This window comes from Zophobas morio, unplaced genomic scaffold (assembly GCF_036711695.1).
Source record: "Zophobas morio isolate AGI-343-1 ecotype UQ-CSIRO unplaced genomic scaffold, CSIRO_AGI_Zmor_V1 ptg000023l, whole genome shotgun sequence".
Lineage (NCBI taxonomy): Eukaryota > Metazoa > Arthropoda > Insecta > Coleoptera > Tenebrionidae > Zophobas > Zophobas morio.
The window spans coordinates 10570226-10594716 of record NW_026972128.1 but is presented as its reverse complement, the minus strand read 5'-3'; the positions used below and the strand labels follow the sequence as shown (position 1 = coordinate 10594716).

At 32.6% G+C, this 24491-nt stretch overlaps 1 protein-coding gene across 1 annotated transcript in view; it reads left to right on the top strand.

Annotated features, from left to right (window-relative positions):
• The window catches only part of LOC135134434 (KH domain-containing, RNA-binding, signal transduction-associated protein 2-like), a 197882-nt gene that overhangs the window by 98947 nt on the left and 74444 nt on the right, over window positions 1-24491 (top strand). The window contains exons 3-5 of the mRNA XM_064063112.1: window positions 2296-2396; window positions 11663-11779; window positions 21171-21317. Of these exons, the coding sequence (XP_063919182.1) occupies window positions 2296-2396; window positions 11663-11779; window positions 21171-21317 (365 nt within the window). The remainder of the gene's footprint in view (window positions 1-2295; window positions 2397-11662; window positions 11780-21170; window positions 21318-24491) is intronic.

Genomic DNA, 24491 nt, shown 5'->3' with positions numbered 1-24491 from the left:
TTCTTATTTTAATTTACGTTTTAACTGTATCTACTATTTATGGATACTGCAATTATAACAGGATAAAAGTACTACTATAAGTATTTTAAATAAAAATAAAATTCAACAATCAGAATGCATATAATCTCAAACACTCTAGGCAGTCCTTTACTCATAATTCTAATCAAATCACTAACAATATTTGAAAATTCTTCCTTGCCGTTTTGGCGTCTGCTAAATATACGTTAACGTGGCTTTAATTAAACATGACAGAAAGCGGAACCAAACAAGAAATCTCACCGCTAGCATACATAAAAGATCGATTCAATCATTGAGGTCAGCTGGGCTTTGAGAAATTCGTTGGGGCTTATAAAGAATTTGATGGAACTACTGATGTAAATTGGGGTTGTTATTCAACGCGACCAACCTCAACGAAAAGATTTATTCGCGGGTTGATTTGACAAAGAGCTCCGACGAACATTCCAACTATTTTGTCAACTTTGCTTAAAAATCGACCCACGGTTAAAGACTGATCATAGTTTGTTTAAAAGCTGAAACTTCGAACTAGTACGTTCTTTATTTATTCCATGTTACACACGTTTTACTTTCAAAGGATTAAAGTCTTCCCCTTTTAAAGGGTCGAAAGCTCCAAGGAAGGAAGTTTTAAAGTAGCGAAGAGATGAGGCAGGTAATAAAGTTTTTATTTTTTACGACTTTTAGTCAAGTCACTTGAGGTAAAAAATTAGCAAAAGTTCGGATGAATTTGAGCTAACCGAATTTACTCACACATATTTTCAAGAGGTTAAAAATTCTCCCCGTTGTAGCGAAACTTATTACAACGGGCAACTTTCTCCAGTCACAATGCCTAATAATAAATGTAACTGAAGATAATGAAATTAGCAACACGAGAATCTTGGTGGATTTTTATAATCAAAAGAAAAATAAATAAACAAGTTGTGCAAATTTTCGTAACTTTACTAAATTTGAGTAATAAATAAAATTGTTTGTTTTTTTTTGTGTACCTAGAATAATTTGTCAACAATGCTAAAATAATTTCTTTAGGAAAATAGCACTAATGTTTTGCATTTAAAGACCACACTAAAGATAAAAATTTAGTGGAGTAAACATTACTTTAAAATACGAACAATTGTTGTCAAATTTTACATGATTGATAGCTTGATGAACAGTTTGCTTGGTAAATGCCATTGAAATTTTACAAAATAACATATTCCTGTACCTTTGGTTTATGAATCCGCCTTAAGTTTTTAAAAATGCAAGTTACGTAATGACTCTTATAATTTTATTTGTAGAAAAAAGTCGAAAGTGAAGCGCTATTATCTAAAAAGTCAAAAACAAGAAAATAATTTAACTTTTTGAAACTCGTGGCAGAGTTTTCTATTTTAATTTCAAATCGATCCATTTCTCGTTATTTTGTATCGGGATACTATATCCTGTCTATTTAATGTGTTAGCGCATCAAGGTCTTGTCTTTATGTAAATGTTACCACGAAGGTTATTTGGATAGATGGCTAAAGTAAACCCGGTCTTAGATGGGTCAATCGGAATTTAAGCGACACCCTTGGATTTATGTGTGTATAAGATGTGAGATTATCATAAAAGACGATAACGTCAACACGGGAAAATCTAGTGAGGCATCCGGGGATGAATGTGGTTTTAACGCATCGTCTTTAGGAAAAATTCAAAACCTAAAGCAAACACGTGTTAGCTTGCTAACGGAGTAAGCTTGGGAGATAGTTGAGCTCGGTTGTTAATGACTCCCAAAAGTGATAGAGCTGAGCAATTTTCGTCAAATTAAATCCCTCATGCATGCTAACCCTCCCATTTTATAACAAGTCCCGGAAGATAAGAAATTTATTTTCCCCGTTAGAATGAGAATAAGCCCGTCAAAATAACACTTACACGAACCCTGATCTGATTGGAATACAGAAAAAAAAAGGAATGTTTCGGTTGCGAGTTGTTACGACGCACGAAATTCCTTTTATGAAATTCCATACCATTATCCCGATTCCATTTGTTCCTTATAAACAAAGAAACACTTTCTGGTCAAGATTCACTCAGGGAGTTCCATCTAATTTTGATAATGGACTTGGTCGTCATTAAATGTTGCTGGTAGATTGCTTGCAAATAGGTGTCGTTAGCAGAACTGTTCGCAATCGATAGTAATTTATTATACGAACGGGCATACTAATATTCGGGCATAAGGTCACCTCTGTGATGTTTGTAGTGGCTGGAATTCTTCTTTGTGCGAGGTAATTTAGGGGAAATCCGCTTAACCGATTATTTCTTTTTGTTGCAGAGAGCAAAGGAAGCGAAAGTAGAAGAATGGTCGACATTACGAGAGACAAACCGATAAAAGTGGCAGTCAGGGTAGTTGTGCCTGTACGAGACCATCCTAAAGTAAGTTATAATTACTTCGTTTCTTAATTCTTACTTCGTATTCTCGCCGTAATCGCAGCAATTTAATTTCAATTAAGAAACGAAATCTTATTTCTTTCATCGAGGAAAGTTTCTTGTTGCATAATTTTGCAATTTTGAAATAAACCACTGTCGTGTTTACCCGGCGTACAATAATAAAATTGTCTTGAGACTAGTATTCAAAGTCTCAACTAGAATATAAACTGCAATACTGTTTTACTATGTTGATTCTGCGTAATACTGTGGCCGTGTTGAACTTAACTGGGTAAATAAAACTGAACAAATCTTAGGGAGTTTGCCGGTCCCATGTGTACTCACTCTATACTTACAGGAAGTTATGCGAGGCATTCTTATAGAAAACAAATTCCGTTGTATCAGGGGTTAGAGGGATCAACTTGATCAACATTTCGAGCTTCCGAAAAAATAAAAATGTGCAAATGCAAAGTTTCCTATCTTTCACCACCGAATTTACATAACTACAAAACTCGCACGAAAACAAAACTTCCCAACTTTTCCAAAGTCGATAAATTAAAACAGGTGTCCGTACACCTTAGTAGTAGCAGACGAAAGTTCGTTATTACTTAGTGTTGAAAAGCCAACAAAGCACGCAACGAGAACGTGGCAGAAGAGTCTGTCGTTTCCAATCACAATTTAATTTCATATACATAGAATAAATTCTAACTAAAAAAACAAACGATATAAATCACAATAATTTGTATGCCGCGCTGAAAGCACTAGAGCTTTCTAAGTTCAAGAAAGGTACGGCAAATTTTCTCAACAAAGGATAATTTAATTTGCTTTTTTATTTTGAGGGGAGGATGTGGGTCACCTCTTTCACAGAAACACGCAAAACGCGCCAAGTTTTAAGAATTTTTTGTTTGCCTTGTGAAAAATAAAGGGGCTAACGTTATCCATTCCCTGAAAAATTGTTTTAATTAATCGTGTTTTTCAGAACAACGAGAACCGCCGAATTAAGTGCCGTCTAATTTTTTTTTAATTTTCTTTTTCCGTTTTAAAGTTCCGCTACTTTTAGAATGCAGAACGAAGTTGTGTGATAATGTGTTAACGAGTTTCGATAACTCCACCTAATTAAATCAATTTAGCAAGTTGGGGAATAATTAGGGAACTTATGGTTTAACGACGCCATCTCAGACTTTTACCATAAATCAAAACGTCAACAATTTATCGCCTGATAACAAATCATTTAAATGATTAAGACACTGTTTTAATTAGTCCCGATTCGTGGCTCGGTAATCTGTTTGGTAACAACTGTTTTCGGTTAGCTGTTGTTCGTCAATCAATCATGACCAATTGGATAGCTGAAAAAAGTGATTTTGAAGCAAACAAATCTATTTGTATTCTCCCTCATGATTTATCTTGTTTGTTATCAAGCTGAAATGTAGTAATAAATATCTCTCAAGTGTAGTTTAATCCTATTAAGATATTAAGATTCGTCCAAAAACCGAAACTTTTAACCAAGTTCGTACACATACGTAAGTTGAATATTTCATTCTGTCAGCAAAACATGTTAAACACTAACACTTGGTCCATATGCCAGAAGTTCCGTAAAAATGCAACATATTGTTTCGCAGATAACTTGAATAATTTATAGCTTCGTTGTGCTTGTTCGTTTCATTCATAACAGAAAAATATTTGCATGCACTTTTAAAAATATACTTTCCGTTCCTATTTTATACGAAGCAAGTCAAGAGAGACGTTATTTTCCGCAACATGTATGTATCGATATTTCGTTTTTTTTCAGAACGTACAAAAAATTTTTGCTTCAGGTAGAAAAATATAAAGCACAACAATTTTTGTTTCAGTGCTAATTTATCAATCCTTGGTTAAATATTAATAATTTAGCCCGTCTTTAATGAACAGTTTACATAACTTTTGTTTGCTCTAGCAATATTATTCCAGCCAGTTTATCTTATGCATATGTGAGAGCAACAAATTCAGATGGAAAATGATATAAGAATATTTAATGTCGGATATTTTCTTTCAAATATTTTAAGAAAACGGTTCCCAACGTCACCTTATTTGATACATGCACGTTATTTTTAATGTTTTTGAGTGCTACACTACTGATTTCCATCACAAACAGTCAGAATATGGCAAACATTTTCTTTATTTGATGAAGTACTAAGGCTAAACACTAAAATATAATGTACAAGTTCTACATATTAACTAGGGTTGTAATCTACTTACTAAATTAAAACAGTAGCCAGTTTTTGAAGCACATTATTACTTTCATATTATATCTTCTAGAACTGCTGTCATTAAAAACATCGGCCTGTGTAAAAATAAAGAGTAAATACTAATCTAACTTTATTGTTCACAACGCTGCTGCATTTAAATATTACATGATTGTAATAAAAGTTGAATTTGCATACGGCTTGCAGTATTTGCATCCCTGACTAGTTTCTTTTCATAAAATATACAATATCTTACAGTATCATATTAAATTTATTCACATGCATACATATGTTTTACAGTCTCGTTTACTAACCGTCACATAGCGAAAGGGATAAAAATTATTATTGCAATATAAAATAGTAAGTATACCACTAATACTTCGCTACTGAGAAAACGTGGTTATTTTTCGGAATGACTAAGTTACGGGGAAAATTTCTGAAGATATGAAATTTGTTTTAAAGCTTATGATCTCATTTTCATCTCTTTCGCAATAACAAACACGAAATAATACAATAACAAAGTGGTTTATACTTTATGAAACGTAAAAAACCTAAATCTATGTACGGGTAGTTCATCTCATGATTTACACAGTTAGCAGATAACAGTAATGTTAAAGAACCAGTACGGATAAGAACGTTAAAAGCACTAAGATAAAACAACAAAAAAGAATTGAAGTCGTTTCTAAGCCATGAAAGTAGGTAAATATTCTTAATACGTACCACATTAACACTGATGGATCTTTAGAATATAATTGATTGAATCAGTCCATCGTATGTTTAAATTAACAATCAACCGGATCTTGAAGCGATTTATTTAAAATCATTGCAGAAATAAATCAGACGAAAATTTCAAATACGAGGTTTAAAACACGGGACACGTAATATCACTTCCTGTCAACGTATCTTTCGAAACTATAAATTTTCAGATAAGTTAAAAACTAGTTTCATTCATCAATTCCCAATGTAGCGGAAAGTATTCTCAGAATTTAAATCTGTTAATATTTGTAATACATTCATTTTTGTGAGATTATTTTGAAGTTAGTATTGATAATGATTAGCATTTGCAGTTTTAATTATTTTAAGTAGGTACGTTTACAATAAAATCGATTTTTTTTGTGTTAGATCAGCAATTACTTTTTATCATGTAATTTGGATCCTAACGTACGTCGTGAACAGCTTCAAATTCCAAATCAATGTCAGGAGTGTGTCACAAGGTTTTTAACTTTATTCAGAGGACTCAGTGAGAAGATTCATATTGCACTGTTCTGACATGAAAATATTTAATGTATACACATTTAGAGGAAATACCTGTCGCACACGCAATATGAAAGAGAGTGGATTTTATACAGATGTATTCAGGCAATTGTGAAAGATGAAAAATTTGCATTCACTTTGACATGTTGGTAATTATTTTTTCTGGACAAAGTTAAAAGCGATATTGTGACACATTCAAAACATTCACAAGGTATTTCACATTCCTATAATCGGACGAACTAACCTACAATTCAATTCAAGTGCTTTCAGTACACAGCAGGATCACAAATAATGTTGATTACATTGTAAAATACCAAAAATCTGTACACAGTTTGACTGTTGTGCCTCTGCTCTATATTTATTGGAGTGCAATAAAGTAGCATTGCAAAATCGCACAATAGGGTATGCGTATAATATTCAAAAGCAACAGGTTACATACACCGACTTATTTAATGTTAAACACGGGTAATTGTTACACTAGTGTCAAAATTATATTTAGAGGTGAAGTTTCATTAAGACGAATAACTGCAAGACTTAAGTATTTGAATGAATTTATTATGTCTTAAAATTTTGGAATGATTTCTAATTTTCTAATTTTAATTTTTTAATCCACTGAAATTTTATAACGCGAATTATAGTTTTAGCAGGGGATGGACCATGGTCGCTCAGGGCATAGTGCGCTGGAACTGAGCAAGCAAATAAATAATTCAGGAATTTAGTGGTGCAGCAAAGTGACCATTCGTCCAGCTATACCAGTTAAATATTACTCAGTAATATACCACGTAGTGCATGCGGTTTTGTTTCAAAGCATTGCATATGTCACCTTTGGCCTTTACTTTTCATATTTCTACATTAGTCTTCATCATGAATTCCTGAATTATGCAAAGATATTTACATATTATTTTTAACTTTATTGTTGTGAGTTTTTGAGATGACCTAAACTCCTTGCTAATAACAGTACAAGTCGAATTTAACACTAATTATAGGGTCGTTTATTCAAACATAATTTTTTTTTGTCTAGCGAAAATAAGAAATAGGTACATGATATAATAACACAACCCTCTAACCCTCCCTCTCAGTTAGATACAAAAAGATCTATACTAATGTTTTTATACTGCCACTGTTTCAGGCAATAAAGCTATAAATGAAGGGCAGTGAAAATATTCAACCTTAATTATCACTAAAAAAACTGCTTGAAATATTAATGTTTTAACTCACTGGTTCTTGAAATAAATGGAAAAACTTTGCAGCAATGGAAAATTTCAGGTCAATTTGAAAATTCCAAATATTACATTAATTTCGTATTTCATTGTTCACCCCGCAGACGCATAAACGGAGCAATAATATCTACATACATAGAATTAAAAAAATTGGTTTATATTTATTTGGACAGAACTTTCTACGCCTCTAAGTTTTTCTATCAGTCATACTTTATCTAGTTGACTGAATTAACTGAGTCATTGATTAATATTTTAATTATTATCTTTCATCAGTAATTCTAAACATTTTTAACAAAAAATTATTCATATGATTCAATTTCAATTCAAATTCTAGTGATGATGAATAAATAAATTTTAGCCGTTGTTCAGTAATCATTAAATTAACTAATGTTTGTATTTTAAAAAAATCTGGTTGGAAATTCTACAAATGTGCTACTAAGAATATGGGCGTTTTATTAAACGAAAAACGAAAAACCAAGTCATTTTATAAATTGAACAAAATTTTGAGTTGACGTCATCATCAGGTTGAAGAGACGTACTCTGAATGCCTATTTACCATAATTTTAAAGTGTGTACAAAATTTCAAACCATTCGCTTTTCTAGTTGTTAAGTTAAATTAAAAATGGGTAGATGTAAATTACAACTTACTTCTAACATTTCATAACAGTCGGTCCAGCAGTTTCGTTTAATGGCCAACAGACGATAGATTATGAAGAGACGAAACGGGGTACCTACCTTTTCTTAATCTATGCAACCTCAAAAAACATGAAATTATCGTCCATTCGGGAAGTAAAAATTGTAATGGGCACAGAAAATAACAAAAACAACTCCGTGATACAAATAAAAAAAATCAATTATGGATAACAGGTATCCAGTTTACAGCTGCTAATCATTTCATGGAACAAACTACAAAATGTAGCATTCGATTTACTTTAACTAACAAAAAAACTCAGAGATAGCTTTTGATTTGTAACAATTATTATGTTCCACTTCCGATAGGTGTACGTGAATTAATTCATTAACTCATTAAAAACATTTATTATACAAATGCGCAGTGAAACTTGCCAACTAAATGACCCATAAGTCTTACTATTACATTTTACAGATGGTATCAACAGTTACTACTTTAAATTGTAAATGACCCTCATCGTTTTCTGATATCTTGCCAAAATTTAATATAAGGGTCACTGCCTAAGCCATTGGGTAAAATAATAAATTTTATACTTTTTTAAATTTCTAATCAAGGGTATTTTACGTCAAAATTCCATTCCTATCCTATTTATTGTTTAATAATTGTGAGCTACAAAACTTGTTGAAGTGTTCAATTATAAATCTATTTAATTATTTAGCCTCTTTTAACTGTGCACCAATCCATTTTCTATGCAAACGTCGAACGATTCATCTAGAAATAAAACACCCTAAACCTAAATCATAAAAACGTAAACGTGATTTAACTAAAAGATTTCAAAATACAGCCTGTAACAATATATCAAATGATATTTTACCAAGATTTATTTTAATCTCAAATGTTATTCTTTAATCTTGTGAACCGTTAAATGTGAAATTGTGGGTTATGAAATGTACACTGCACGCAGTTTGCTTATCACTCTTTGTGTATTTTTCATCAAGCGCCCATCTGATTTGTCTTGTTCAATACTGTTGACACCTTTCCATTTTAATCTCGGTAGATATTTACACATTTCACGGTTAATAATCCCGTCAACTCCAAAATCAACAGGAGGCCTTACTGTTAATTGTCTTCTGCGGTATTGCTTATATTAATAATTTAAATCAGAATAGGAGTAAATATCGGATAACAAGCAGTATAAGCCTCGAGCTCGTGCCTCTGCAATGTCTGCGAAAATTATCACGTTTATGTCAAACAAATACGTTGAAAGACAAGAATTATGCACGCTGAAACTCACACGTATGTGTTTTACGACAGTCACAAAGGTGAAACGTTGCTGAAAAATTCAGTACACTTTTCATTCTGTTGTTTTATCGGCTCGCATCGTATTAGAGCAATTTTTACTATCTCCTTTATATAAGAATTTATAATAAATAATTGCACTCACATACACCCACATCTCCTCGTTTTCTTTGAATTGAAAACGATGTAAAACTTAGACATAAAAGAATATTAATGTTGTTTTCGTTATGTGATTTTAAAATAAATCTGATTTTGCATACTTTGTATTGAGGAATTCAATTATCCGAGCTAGAAACAGAAACATTAAGAGAAACGAATTACTCTTTGAAAGAAATTTTGCTTGAATAGACGTATTTTGTAATTTTTCTATGGGCTTTAGTTGTCTTTGTAAATTATAATGAAATTTATTCACGATAGTCCCTACATTGCGCCATTGTCTCTCAACAAAGGAAACTTTCCTGGATTACTCTTACTTTGTGGAATTAATTAAGGTATGTTTTCATCTAAACGCTACTGTTATCTAACCAGGTAATGAGATGGATATGTGTAATAAAATAAAATTTCTCGGTTCCCTAATTAGTGAATGTGCTTTTATGACGGTATAGGCTAGGAAATGTGTTACAAATGTTGTATACAAAAGGCCCCAAAGAGCAGACAGTTTTTAGGAATAGCAATGAATGAATGTTTGGAGGGGTAACTAGACATACTTATTTTACAACCACAGTTTGACGTTGCAATAAAAATTAATGAAATAACTCGCCAATAAAAGAAAATTTTTCAAGCTTTAAAAGCATGTCAATAAAACTCTTCTCTCCCATGAGTGACTGATTCAGAGGGATTGAATTTGTTCTAGAATTCGAAAACGGCAACTGTCTTGGCATGAAACATTAAAGTCACCCTCTAGCTATGTTTAACTTTGTGCTTGTATGTGATACATTGTGAGATTATCTTGTCATAAATATATCATCGCATGGAGCTAATCAAGTATTAATACGAATTAAAGTGGGAACTGAGTCTTAGGATGTGCTGAATAACTGCCTTTTAAATAAGTTGAAGTAAGAATAGAACGTATCCATGTACACGTGAACAAGTTTGTTCTAAACACAAATATAAAAATTTGTAAAAGTTTCAATTTATATTAACGGGAAGCGTAGCTGCGGCTACCAACTTCGAAATTCATTTTAGTCGAAACATTGTACATGTATAAATAAAACTGTCATCGATATCGGGATGCCGAAAGTACTTTTAGGACGTTATCGAAAATAATTTTTCAGAAAGAGACATCAGGTTTTTTGTTAAATACGTATTTCCTATTATGAAGCAATCTTTAGCAACGGTTGAAAAGCTTTTCTTTTTGTGAAAGCATTCATGTTTTATACAAAGCGTATAATTCGCTTTTGTTAAACAGGAAGTTTTTACTTTGACACTTTGGTGAATCGTGTGCTTTAACTTTATTTAAAGGTGCAATCTTGCGACCACGTTTCTAATGTTCTCAAATTTGCTTTTGATGTTAATTCGCTTCGGAATAATAGCGAGAAATATATTTAGTGTTAAATGGCTTAACAGAGCTCAGAGAAAATTTTAAAATGTTTAAGCAAAATGGTATGAACGTTCATTATAATTACTAAAATAACAATCAAAATTTTAAAACAATATTCCTTAATAAAACCAGTCAAAAAAACTTCTTGACGAGCGTGTTTCATCGGACCAAATATGAACCATTCGCAGTAAATTACACGATGTGGAAAATCAGTGGGCTACAAAGCTTGTACTTTTTGAACGTGGTATGGGTGTGCCTTGTTTTTTTTAATGTACGATGCACTACAAACCGTGAAACTCCAACTTCAGCTGCAAGACGGCGGGTGCTGATGTCGGGCTCTTCTTCGACGCGTTCCAAAATTTGTTCTTCAGCTTGATCGCGGCCACGATCGGAGTTTGAGGCTTGAAGGTACCAAGATCGCCGAGATGCTGTACTACTGATGTATATATTAGTGCACACGGGATCGCGCGATTTGGAAAGCCCTCGATCTATAATTCGCGAATCAACCTGGCGTTTTCATCAGCCACATGAGCTGATACATGACTGGCCCTTTTCGTGTTTTGGTACGTCTCTTATCAGTGCGACGCTTTTTTGATTCTTAATCCTGGTCGTTCTGTGCCATTCATTGAATGGCAGTTATGGTAGGTCAAGAAACGCTACCAGTGGCGTGTATAACAATTTATATTTTTAGGAACTATTTTCTAGTCTCAGTATACGTCTATAAAAATACGATTCCGAAGTAAAAATGAAAACAGGGTAAAAAAGTAGCCAATTAAAGAACTGTTGTTTTTATGTGTGTGTGTTTAATGCACTATTTTAGTTCCTCAAAAACCTTTCAAAGTATCCTTTTTTCAGTTCGTATAATTAGCAGTATAAATTATAAAGAGATCGTTTCGTTTACAGCACTTTTCCAGTCAATTTTCGAAAATTTAATTATCCTCGAAATTAGGTGCAGGTATAATTCGGCTGGAAGCAATTAAAAAGGCGAGACAGTAAAATTAGCTTTATTTCATTCTATAAATACGAAAAGTGGAAATATTATGGGCGCAACACGCCGGCAGGGGACTCATCCGACGCTTATAATAGAGTGTTGAATTTTCTTTTTGCAGTTCAACTTCGTTGGAAAACTTTTGGGACCCAAGGGTAACTCCTTAAAAAGACTACAGGAAGACACCATGTGCAAGATGGCAGTTCTTGGCAGAGGTTCGATGAAAGACAGGCACAAGGTAAATAAAATCTCGACTCATTTTTATGCGATGTCCGGTAATGTAGAAACGACCGTCCTGGTACAGCAGCTCGTGAATAAATAAATATTCGTTCGAATTTTGTTAGCCGTGTTTATAAAAAAAATAAATCGTTTTGGATGGAACCTATAACAATGTAAATTTATGGCGTATAGCCCTCCACATCTTTAAAAGCAATTTAAATAACAGATGCGTCTATAAAACAAACAAACTGACAAGTTCGTGATGTGTTTTGTGTCGCATGTTATATCAAAAAACTATAGAGTGCAAGTCGTGGATATCATTCTAAATCATTCGAGCTTGCGAAATTTAATATTCCATCACGAAAAGGGTAGCATATTGGTAAATATTTCCGTAGAAATGTGATGCCTTGTCTTTCCAGGTTCGGATGTTGGAGATGTCTATGCGTTTTGACGTTTGTTATTCATCCATAATAGTAGGTTTGTACATACGACATATCACTCCCTCGAGCTCCAGAAATTCACACTAAATTTAGGTTCAATATGTCGACACCATACATATGTATCAACTAATATCCGAATTGAGGGAGTAAAATGTTATATTCATAAGTAGCGACGCGTGAACTACTAATCTTCTGTCAATCGAGCGGAGCTCCTGAAGGGTATAATTCGATAGAGAATACATCTAGAAATTGAAACCCGCTAATGACACTGATCTCTGTAAATCAAAAGGGAACTTGTAGACAAATATAGTCGAATTTTTTATGCTATGGCCCCACTATACCTAACAAGTATTTAAGGCAACTTCATCAAATGTTTATAAGGGAAAACAGACACATTTTTGAAGTTTCTAACATCAACTGTAAAATTTTATTGCATCATTTATTAAATTGTCAAATGTTGAAGAAATTGATTTTTTTCAAAAATCGGACTATGAAGGCGAACTAACGTAACTTGGGTAACATTTTATCATGTATAGGATATTCTTAAAATATGTCTAGAGTTTTATAATAATCAGTCTAGTAGTTTCGGAGATTATCTCTGCCTAATGAAATCACAAACAGACGGCAAAGGAGAGACAGACGGATAAGGGAAACTTACGGGATTTTAGGCATTTTTATTTTATTCAAGATTTTTAAATACAGCTCGTATTATTTATTTAGTCCTGGGTATTGTCATGTTTTTTAATATAACCTATAATTCAGCAACTTGCAAGAGTATAAAATCGTTTAACGTAACCAGTTTACGATGTACAGACTTTATTTACAAGAGTAAAATAAAAGTTTACAGAATTGAATGTTTCATTTAATATCTCATTTCCTACATTTATATTGTAACAGGTTGAGTTCTAAAATTATTACATTTAAAATAAATTAATGTTGAATCAGGGTTTTAAGATATACTTATAAGTTTCACACCAGTTGTAACAAGTTACTTTATTAAAAAAATTGAGTTCGTTAAGCTCTGTTGTACTTAAATATTAACAAAAGAAAGTCTTTCGCAGTATCCTTTGTATCAGTTTACACGAGACTGAATCCAAATTAAAGTTAATTAAATAATTCAAATTCAAAATCAGCTTAACCATGCTAGAGTATTCTTTTCCCCAGACTGTTTCATCTTTTTTTTATCAAACTTCTCATCCATTATCTTTTTTTCTCGTAATCGAGCCATTATTCCCCTTCTAAAGAGGATTTATCCTCATCTTCACATCTCCACTCTTATATAGTTTTCAACTTTTCTTTTTATTGCTTTCTTAAATATTACTTTGTTCCTACTCATAATCATCCGTCATCCTGTGCATATTTTTGCATCCATGAAAAGACATGTTTAGCAGCATGACGTAAATTTCTCATTTTTGTTCCACTATGCCTTTTGTTCAACAATTCCTGGCGTCAATTTATTTCTCTTAGTTATATCCTACTGCTCTCTTTAAATTTTGTCACTCTCATTTCCTGCCCCATTTAATTCTGGTTTGTTTCTAAACTATAAAGTTCAGAATATGCAAATTTTGCTGCCTTTAGTTATAAAACATTTATAATATCCCCATTCTGTACTTTACAACTTTCTACATGTATGTAGTATTTAATTGTTTTAGCTGCAATAGCTTCGACTGTCATTTTTAGGTTAAAAATATTTTAAAATTAAAAATGAGCTTTTGTTATGCAGACATTTAGAATAGAGTATGAAAACCAAAATGACCTGATGTTCTATACAAAATAAAAAAAATACCAAACTAGTGTTCATTTTTTTAAACAAGGAGTTCAATTTTGCTTCAAAATTGACGTGTTCTTTTTCGCTTTTTACACACTGGATGTTACTGTTAAATGCGACCTAATTTCATCCCCTTCTAACATTCCAGCCGCACTGATTCCGGCGCAACCTTATTGGAGGAAAGTTATTTTTTGTTTCTCTTCAATTCAGAAGGTGTAGCTATAATCCATCAATAACTCGAACAGAGATTAATTTGCTTTATTAAATGTTTAATTTAGTCAGTGAACTATTGATTATTAGAGTCTCCAGGGTGTAATTAATTAATTTAGCTAATCACCCGAAAGCCAGACTAAATGATCTATAATACAAAAATCTGTTCGTTTCTAGGATTGGAAGCTGATCAATAGTTAACAATTTATGCGGAATCACAAACATCGCTACCTGACAGTTTTATGACGGCTGTCTCATTTTCATTTCTCTAGAGCAAGAAGCATTCCTTTATCTGAAAGTTGGCAGTAACCTTGCTCTTAGTCTATTTATTTAGTCGTTTTTCTTTTACGTCTAGCGAGTCACGTTGCTTCGAAGAAGCAGAGCTTTAACCCTAATAAACATTCGCGAGAATACGAGATACTTTCTTAAATGTTAAGTGTATTTCGGTGAAACATACAGTACAGTCTTCAGCAGCTGTTACGTTGATATAATTACTTGTTAATCTTGTTAGGTACAGGAGGACACCTGTCATCTGTATAATTGTGTTATATGTAAACTACACAAAGGTATTACGTAGTGACTTGGACATTTTCGCGTTAATTTATTGTATAAAAGCGTGATGTACTGTAGATAAGAAATTTAAGCGGTTAACGTATCCCAAAGCTGTTGCTCCAAACAAAATATAACTGCCTAAATTTACAGCTTTTGGGGAAATACATCACGAAGTTGAACTTAATAAAAAGAAAACCAGAAAAAGCATCAACTTTAAACGCATACAAGTGCTTCCAATAGAATTTTTATTAGTCTTTCTTGATATGCTCCGTCCAATAAGACATTAGATTGCAGTTATACGATGCCGTTTATTTTTTATTGGAATTTTATGGATAGAAACAAGTAGAGGGTTGAATATGTGTAAGCTTCGTATTCTTGTCGGTTGTGTGTAACTATAGTTATAAGTTGGTAATGATAGTTCCTAAATATACCAGACCAGTAAACAAAGTCAAGCCGGGAGTACACAAAAGTTTTAAATACAGCGAAGTTTGTAGGAAATAAGAAGCAACTTTGGAAGGGCAAATAATACCTTAAGCAAATTTTCGACGTTTATCGTAACTGAATAAGCACAATAAAATTGTTTCATCTCAGAAGTTATAGCTAACAAAAGGCCCTTTCATTTTATGTGGTAGTGGTGAAAATATATTACCATCACGATGTGACGTCGTTGCTTTCTCCTGTTGTAACTATCATTTAATTGTAATGATAATTTGAAATTGATTCACTAAAATTTGATTCTCCTTTAATTTATAGAACCTAAAGTACTGCTTTCGCTTGTACAAAAAAAATCAACATTTCTAATAATGGACTTATCTAATTTTCTTCAATATTTCTTAAATATCGTTCACTCTAATAACAAGACGAACCGATTCGTCACCTCGACAGCCTCTCAAGCTGTGTCAAATGTAAAAGCTACTTAAAACGTCACGATATAAGAAGAATAAAATGAATTTATCTTAACAGTTTAATAATAATTTGTTTGATTTTCCCTAATAGACAAATCATCAAGGTGAGGTTTGACTCATAGATTTACTTAAATAAGTTAAAATGAAATTATCCTGTAATTTTTTTTTTTATTTTCACGGGAAATACCCACTAAAATAATTTCTATTTTCCATGTTCAGCAATAGCATGTCTTACCCTTAAAAAGAACAAACGCACTTACACCCAAAATATTTATCAGAGGAATATTTTCTAACAATAATGGAGATCAAAATTACACCAGTTTCGTAGTCCTTGCTGATACCATCTTAACACCACTCAACATGCAACAACAGACATTATTAGCAATAACATCGGTTGCTGAAAAACACGAAGCTTAACCGAGTAAAGCTCTTCACGAAAGACACGCACACGCCTTAAGCCAGGAATATGTCGATAATGAGCGTCAAACGCATGACTGGTCAAAGGTGGAACTATCCTCTGAAACAGGAGAGAGAGTTTGTATTAGAAGTGCAAGGTTGAGGGATTCAAACTAGAAACTAGAGAATAGACGTGATTAGAGAGCAAGTTACGAATGATATCTGTTCAGGGAAATAGCACGCAAGAAACTTAAGAACAAAATGAAAAACAAAAGTAGTATGAGAAGTTTCCAACAAATTTATAAATACTATGAGCTACAAAACACAAATTTGTAAAAACTGAATGTCGAATCCAGAAAATTCCATTTTAAGAAAGGGTACAATTCAAAAAAGTCTTTGGGGAATACATTTTTGTGGTTAGGTTGAACGGAAAATTACAAATGTGAAACGAAAGTGAAAAGTTGGTAGTAGAACATGTTGGTTAGGCCGATAATGGATTGACAACTAAAGGGCGATAAAATGAAATCTTAAGATGATATTAACTATGGAAACTGAGATTACAAAACGGAAGTTAAATTGGATCTGGTCGTTGAAACATGTTTGGTTTAGATATTTCTTTGACTTTAGTACTCTGAGTATTTCTCGAAAATTAAGTTAAAAGTTTTGTGGCATCTATGAAGCAGTTTAACAGTAGAAAGTTCGAACCAATGATTGTTGCAGAGCGTGTGGTTGGCAAAGGAGACGGAAGTGTCGTACTAGGGGATATGGAGATTATTGGAGACGTTTCTAGAATGTTCGTGGATTCTGTTTGAAATTTTGCAACCAGTTTGACCTACATATTGAACTGTGTAGTACACAATATAAGTTAAACATAACGCTAACTATCCTTTGGTCTTAATCAGATATTTTATAAATGTTGTTAGTTCTAAATAGGTGTTGCCAAGCAGCCAATTTTTGAGAGGGTTGGAAGATATAGAAAAGTGTCTGCGGTAGCGATTTCCGAAGATTTTAAATGAAATATTATCATGCCTATTGACCAAAAGGTAAAAAAATATTATCTTCGTTTTCGTCGGTAACGTAGTTGTGCCCAAAAATCGGTGGACGAAAAATTATTCCAATAGATATCACCAAGTAAGAAAAAGCGAGGAAAACATAGATGTTCCTGGAATGATAACTATTAATTAGGTAAACAATGGGCTGAAGACAACTCATTGCCGAAATAAACAGGATCGAAATGTCTGATAAAAGAGACTGGCATATGGTGCTAAGCTTGCCTGATAGATAACGTTTTAATTACTTACTGTAAAGTACTGTAATGTGTCCACTGTGCGAATGGTTACTTTCATGTTTCCTCGACGTTTCATGACCCTTGACCCCTATTAGAGTACGAAAAATAGGTCTACCTATTTCTAGAAATTTTAGCTGTATGTTGTCAATATCTTGTAGATGGTAAAACGCTAACCAAAATTTGAAAATTTGCCAAACCACAAAAACCACAAATTGATGACATCCCCTCAAAAATTTGTACATTAAACATTATTTAAATTTTGTAAAATATATGCTTGTGGGTTGTGAATTTGCCTTTAGTTTTTCTCTAAGCATCTAAATTTTCGCAAAAAAAATCAGATTGTGTAACAACCTTTTATAAGTGCAGCACAGAGTGAGAGGTAATTGCCGCCGACCTCGGAGTGAGATTGGTATTTTCTATATATGTTTTACATAAAGGATGTAAAATTTCACTAAAACAAATTTTATGATTTCTCAAAGAAGCGGGATTTGTTGCTTCAGAGGCAGGGGAAATTCTGCCAAAATAACCTTTGACCAATTTTTTTGTAAAATATTAACAAAGTTAATATCCTAGAGTCGATTTAAGTATAAACTGTTTGAGAAACTATCCATGTAATATCAAATACTTGGACGTAGAAGACTGCTTCAAAGTGAGTCTAAAATTAGGTTTTTACAGACCATGAGGTGAATAATAAGAAATTATAAAAATAATAATAATAGGCACGTGTCATATTGTCCCCATGATTTTGGAAAAATTTTATGGTATTGAGAGGATGGTGTACTTTTTAAGCAAGTTAGATCAGAGTAGCGTAATCCACAGGTTAGGCATCAGTTTCGGGAAAGTCTGTGCAAATTAGAAAATAATTTCTTTATAAACCGCACTTTTCTTGAATTTTGCATATTTTTAAAATTATCACATCATATTTTAAGATCTATGCACAATTTTGCCTTAGATTTTACTAATTCTAACAATGTAACTTTTACTGTGCTAGTGTGCTAGTGTCTGTAAATCAAAAATTTGAAGATTACAGCCTAAAATAATTTTTAAGAGGGGACAGATTTTATACCGATTACCTTGATTTTTCAAAAAAGGAATTCAAAGTTGTATTTTGTTGCACATTAATTTCAAAACTCTCAGTAGTATAAATTTGGCCGGAGGTTATTTCGACAAAGCTTCTCGTCGCCGAAGTACAATATAGTATATCCACCTGTTTCGAAAAATTATAAAATTTGATTTTGGGAATTTTATTTTAAAACTTCTTTTGGGAATTTTATTTTTTTATAAGAGCCCCTATAAGTTAAAATAAAGATATGTATGTAACGTTAAAGTACATGTAAAGAAGCGTGTGTTTTAAATGGGTTTTTCTTTTATAAAATTTTGTGATGACGTCATCAACATTTTTGCAAAGACATGGATATCAATGTGGATTGGTCCAATGTATTGCTAATAATAACAGTATTATTGTATTCCCAAATTTTCAGTAAAATGAAGTGAACCGTTCTTGATTTATTCAATAAACTAAATTGACTCATTCTTTAATTTTTTTACTTACTCTGTATAAGCAATGCTAAAAAATATGAATACAATGATAAATCACAATTTACATGGATGCGAACATTAATAGAATTTTCGATAAGATTTACTCGGCAAAATTTTGAGATGACGTCATCAATTTTTTGGAGAGGATACAGATATATTTTGATTACAAATTTACCATGCTTACGATAACTTTAAAACGTCTGCAAGATTTCAAAGAATCCGGCTTTACAATTTCTGATTTAATCAATAAAATAAATTGACTCATTCGTTAATTTTTTTGTCACCATGTATAACCACTTCCAAAAACTACGAATAGAATGATAAATCTTAAGTATAAACTCATCATATTTTGCACATTTTAGATAGGATTGATTTGGCATTTTGAGATGACGACACTAGTTTTTAGGGGGGTCATACACGGATAACTTTTGGTTAACGATTTACCACGTTTGCGATAACCTTGAAACGTTTTTAGCATTCAGTTTGGATTTTCAAAGTTAAATTATTATTGCAAAATGTTGTTACACAATTATGATTTATTTTTATAAAAATCTGGATGCTTAGGATAAAATCTCAACACGGATTCATAAACTACAAGTTGAGGAGTACGTTATTTTATAAAACTTAAGTAACATTTACTACTGTAAAGGTTGAAGATGACGTAGAGGATTATCTGTGTAATAAAAAGCGATACAGACGCTGAGCGACTGAAACGAGACTATTTTTTCGCATTCTAGGGTTCATGAAACGTCGGGAAAACATAAAAGTAGCGAGTCGCCCGTTGGACTCCATGACAATGTTCCCCTAACTTATGCTTGAGCAGTAAAAAGCTTCATTTGTTGAAAATTTAAAAACACGTTTGCGTAGGTTACTTTTTTTTTATATAAAAGGTAAAGACATTACACAATAGTAATATAACGTCTATCCCCACAATACCGAAAACATGCAAAATAATTGCTGACAATTTTCGCCAACCACGCTGACATTATCTTGACAAAACGAAACTACAAGCCTAAGAGTTTAACTCCCCACAACACCGAAAACATACAAAATATATGCCGACGCGTTTCGCCAACTACGTTGGCATTATCTAGACCAAACTACACTCTTATCTTTGTAGTTTAGCTTTGTCCAGATAAGGCCAACGTGGTTGGCGAAAAGCGTCGGCAAATATTTTGTGTTTTCGTTGTTGTGGAGATAACCGTTATATTATTATAGGGCACCTAGTGATCAAAAAGATTCCTAATACAATAGTAGTTACATTTTTAATAAACGAAAATAGAATTTTAATGGACGCTGAACGATAGAGATTTTGTGCTAAGTTGTAAATTATTCATGTAGCCAGTTGTTCAGGAAATCGATGCGTTTTTACCTATTGATGAAACAGTCGCAAATTGTCTCATATAAAATGTATAACTAATGGACTTTATAGGCTGCCAACTTAAGCTAGAACACTCTACAGAATGGCCAATGAATTTTCATTGCATAATTAATTTCATTAATGTATAACACTACTTGACCTTAAATTATTAGACATTAATTTATACTGTTATTAGAATGCACAAAATTCAAACTAAATGTAATGAAGATAAGACGCTTATTTTGTTAGTGAATTCTAGATATCTAAGTTGTCCAATTTTTGGAGATATCTGTTAAAGTTACTTGCCAAATTTGGGAAAAAATTTACACTATTTTCTATTTTAAAGATTGAATAATGTCATCAAGTAGCAGAGGGTTAACTTTGGTTGCACGATATAAATAATCACTTTTACAAGAAATAACAACATTTCACGAGCTATTTATATTTAATCTCGTGTCTAGCTTGCAGCGTTAAATTATTATTATTGTTTTATGCTATAGTAAAAACCGTGTTTCACCTTTTTTACAGTGATGTTTATCCCTAAACGTCTCAATATTGTCATAAAAAATAAGTAGTTACCGAAAATCTATACATTCAGTGTAAACTTAATGTTCTCATTTTTAATGTTTAAAATTACCATCGCTTTAGTGAAATCAAAATATAATGTCGAAAAAGTTTAAAAATTGGCACGCTTAACCCATCGATCTTCCCGGAGAGACGCGATGTTCGCGGATGCCGACTTTCAGAAACTTTTGTGGGTGCTCAATCTTTAACTAATGTATAGGTGTATTCTCTTGTAATCTAGATTTCACCTGCTAGATTTAAACTCGGACCTAAAAATCAATATAATGAAATTTTGAAATGCACATACATACAATAATCTTGTATGGATCGTCCAATACTTTTGCGTCATTCATCGTTAGAGTTCACAATTAGCGATGTTGTTTTTCAGGAAGAGGAACTACGAGCCAGCGGCGACCCCAAATTCCAGCACTTAAGCGAAGAACTCCACGTGGAAATTAGCGCTTTCGCCACTCCCGCCGAAGCTCACGCCAGAATTGCATACGCCTTAGCGGAAGTTCGAAGATTCCTCGTTCCAGTAAGTTGCAAAAATTTTGTATGCCGTGTTATCGCCGCAGTTAATTCTATAGTCGGTTTAATTAAACCGGAATTGCCTCTGCTGCGAGTGCATGTTTTCTGCACTTGTTATAATTAAATGAATTATTTATATAGGTGTTGCGGCGGTTGTAATTCCGCGTCTCTTTAAAATTAACGTTTTATCGTAGGAGACATTATTGTTGTAGCTCGTCCAAGCTTCAAATGGTATAGTTGTTGCAGGCCGGTGTTATGATAACTTTGATGTAAGGTCGTAAAAACAAAATGGAATATTCACGTGTACGCTTTCATTACAATTTTATGGGCTTTTTGAGCGCATCCACTGGAAATTGACAAAATTCGACCGATTCGTTTGAGGCGAAAGATAGGTTTGGTTTACGACTGCTGATTAATGTATTAATCCCCTCAGCAACAGTATAATTCTACGCTATACGCACTTTGTTTTGCATTTTGATGGAAGTATTAGATGAAATGTGATAACGAAAGTAATAAAGTAAAATGGCAGCAAGTCCAATCACCTATTTCAGTCGTAAAACGAATTATTACATGAGTTAAGTGACTGAGAACTCGTATACGTCAAATTAAAACGATGTAATCAAAAATATAGCTAATTTTACGATCAGCAGAACATTAGAAGGGCGACTCGCGGTCGGTTGCTAGAAATTAAAGCTCGGGGAATAATTAATGTAAGATAACACTGTTGTGTCTGCAGTAAAATTTATTTCTTTTTTATGAATTACAGCTGCTCGCTTGTTTGCCCATTCTGAACAAAACACGAATTTCACAACTCTCATTTTCTCAAAGTATGAACTGTTTTAAAAAAATAAAACTACGTATAGATACCATTTCGAATTTAATTTTTTAGGTGAAACAAAACTGCTGATGTGCTTTGTGTCGTTGTGGTTAAAATACATCAAATGCGAGTGTTTTCTGTAATAAATTCTCCGTTTTTGTAAAATCATTCCAGTTTTCGTGTTATTACTTTCCACTGCTGCAATAAAAGGGATTGTTTATTCATGATTTGATATTGCGAACTGTGACGGCTGTGCTTTTTGAAAATGATTCAAAGCAGATTTAAGATTAAATAATTTAAATATAGACAGAGTTCATTTTGTGAATACATTTCGTAAGTACAAAACTCGATACATTTCAGCAGACATCAGCTAGAGCGGCGTCTGGCTGAAATCACACGCCCTTGGAAAAAATATGACTTTAAGATGATGGTAAAGAATGAAAACGATAATTTACAAAAATATGTAGAGATTTTATGAAGACGTCTTATCTGAACCGAACTGTGAAAAATAAAAACACCCATCATGGAAGAAGCGCTAAAACCGTAAAGTAACAAATGCGACCGAATTGGTAATTATGTAAAGTAAACGAACGAAAAATGATTCATATTAGCTGAAAAAAGTGGCCAAACGTTATTTAGACAAAACTTCCCACAGCCGTGGAGTACAGTGAAACGTATCCAGCATTTTCAAAAAAATTATAAAATTTGATTCTGCGAATTTTATTTTTTTTATGAGGAGGTTTATAATAGTTATTTATGTATTAAGGGCATAATCAGGGAGATTGTGGCACGAGGGAATGTTTAAAGCCCGACGAAGGAGGGCTTTTAATTTCCCGAGTGCCACAATCGACAATTATGCACGTGGTACATACAACGTTTTATTCTATTTTAGTTTCTAAACTATTTTTAACGAAATATTGAGTATTTTCGGCAAGACTGTGTGAATTGTGCCGATGCGAATTTTAATACATAGCTGGCTATTATTTATATGTTGTTATGGATACCACGTTGATTATTTGATAATTCGTTTTTCAAAATGTAAATTAAAGAAGCGGAAAACCTTTATTCAAATGAAAGTTTAGAAGAATTTGAAGTCGGTCAGGTAATGATTTGATAAAGTATTATTTTTCCAACTTAAGAAAAACGTTGAATATCGAAGCGTGTTTGAATAATTAATTGATTAGTGTAAATGAACAATCAATTGTTGCTTAGCAATTTTTGACAGATTTGTGCTAAAAAGGCCAATTTAAGCCCGCATTTGGGTGCTTATAAATAAGATTATGGTTCTAAAATAGAATAAATAATGTTTTTGTAATGTTAAAGTAACTGTAAAGAAACGTGCTACATGATGTTTCAAACGAGTTTTCCTTTACAAAATTTAGTGATGACTTCATCAACATTTTTGCAAGGACATGTATGTCAATGTGGATAGGTGCACTGTATTACTAGTAAAACAGTGTTGTATTCCCGAATTTTCCGGAAAATGGACTAAGCCGATTCTGATTTAATCAATAAAATGAATTGAGTCATTCATATTTTTTTTGAGACACAGGACAGGATAAGCAATTTTAAAAAATATGAATCCAATGATAAATCTCGTGTATATATTCATCATGTTTTTGCATATTATCGATAAGATTTATACGGTAAAACTTTGAGATGACGTCATCAGTTTTTTGCAGGGAGATAAACAGATATATTTTGATAAAAAATTATTATGCTTATAATAACTTTAAAACGGGTGCAAGATTTCAAACATTCAGTTTTATAGTTTCTGATTTAATCAATAAAATAAATTGACTAACTGATTAATTGTTTTGAGTTAACCCTGTAGAAGCGATTCCAAAAATATGAATGGAATGATAAATCACAAGAACTGACTCATCATAGTTTGCACATTTTAGATAGGATTTATTCGGCAAACTTTTAAGATGACGTCATCAATTTTTTGGGAAGTAAACAAATATACTTTGGTCAAAAATTTACCATGCTTATAATAACTTTAAAACATGTGCAAGATTTCAAAGCATTCGGTTTTGTAATTCCTGGTTTAATCAATAAAATAAATCGACTTATTCATTAATATTTTGAGTCACCCTGGAGAAGCAATTGAAAAGAATTGGTCAAAGGTTAGTTCGACAGAACTTCCCTCGCCTTTGAAATACACTCCAATAAATTCCGCTTCTTTGAAAAATTATAGAAAATTTGTCTCTTCTGATATATACCAAGTGTTTGAAAAATGGCGGATTAACTCTTCAGTATGTTATGTACGGGGGTTTCGGGAGTCCAAAAAAAATAATTTGAAAATTCCTTATGATTGTTGTACCTACTAAAGTAAGGCTGATTTTGGCAAATCACATACCC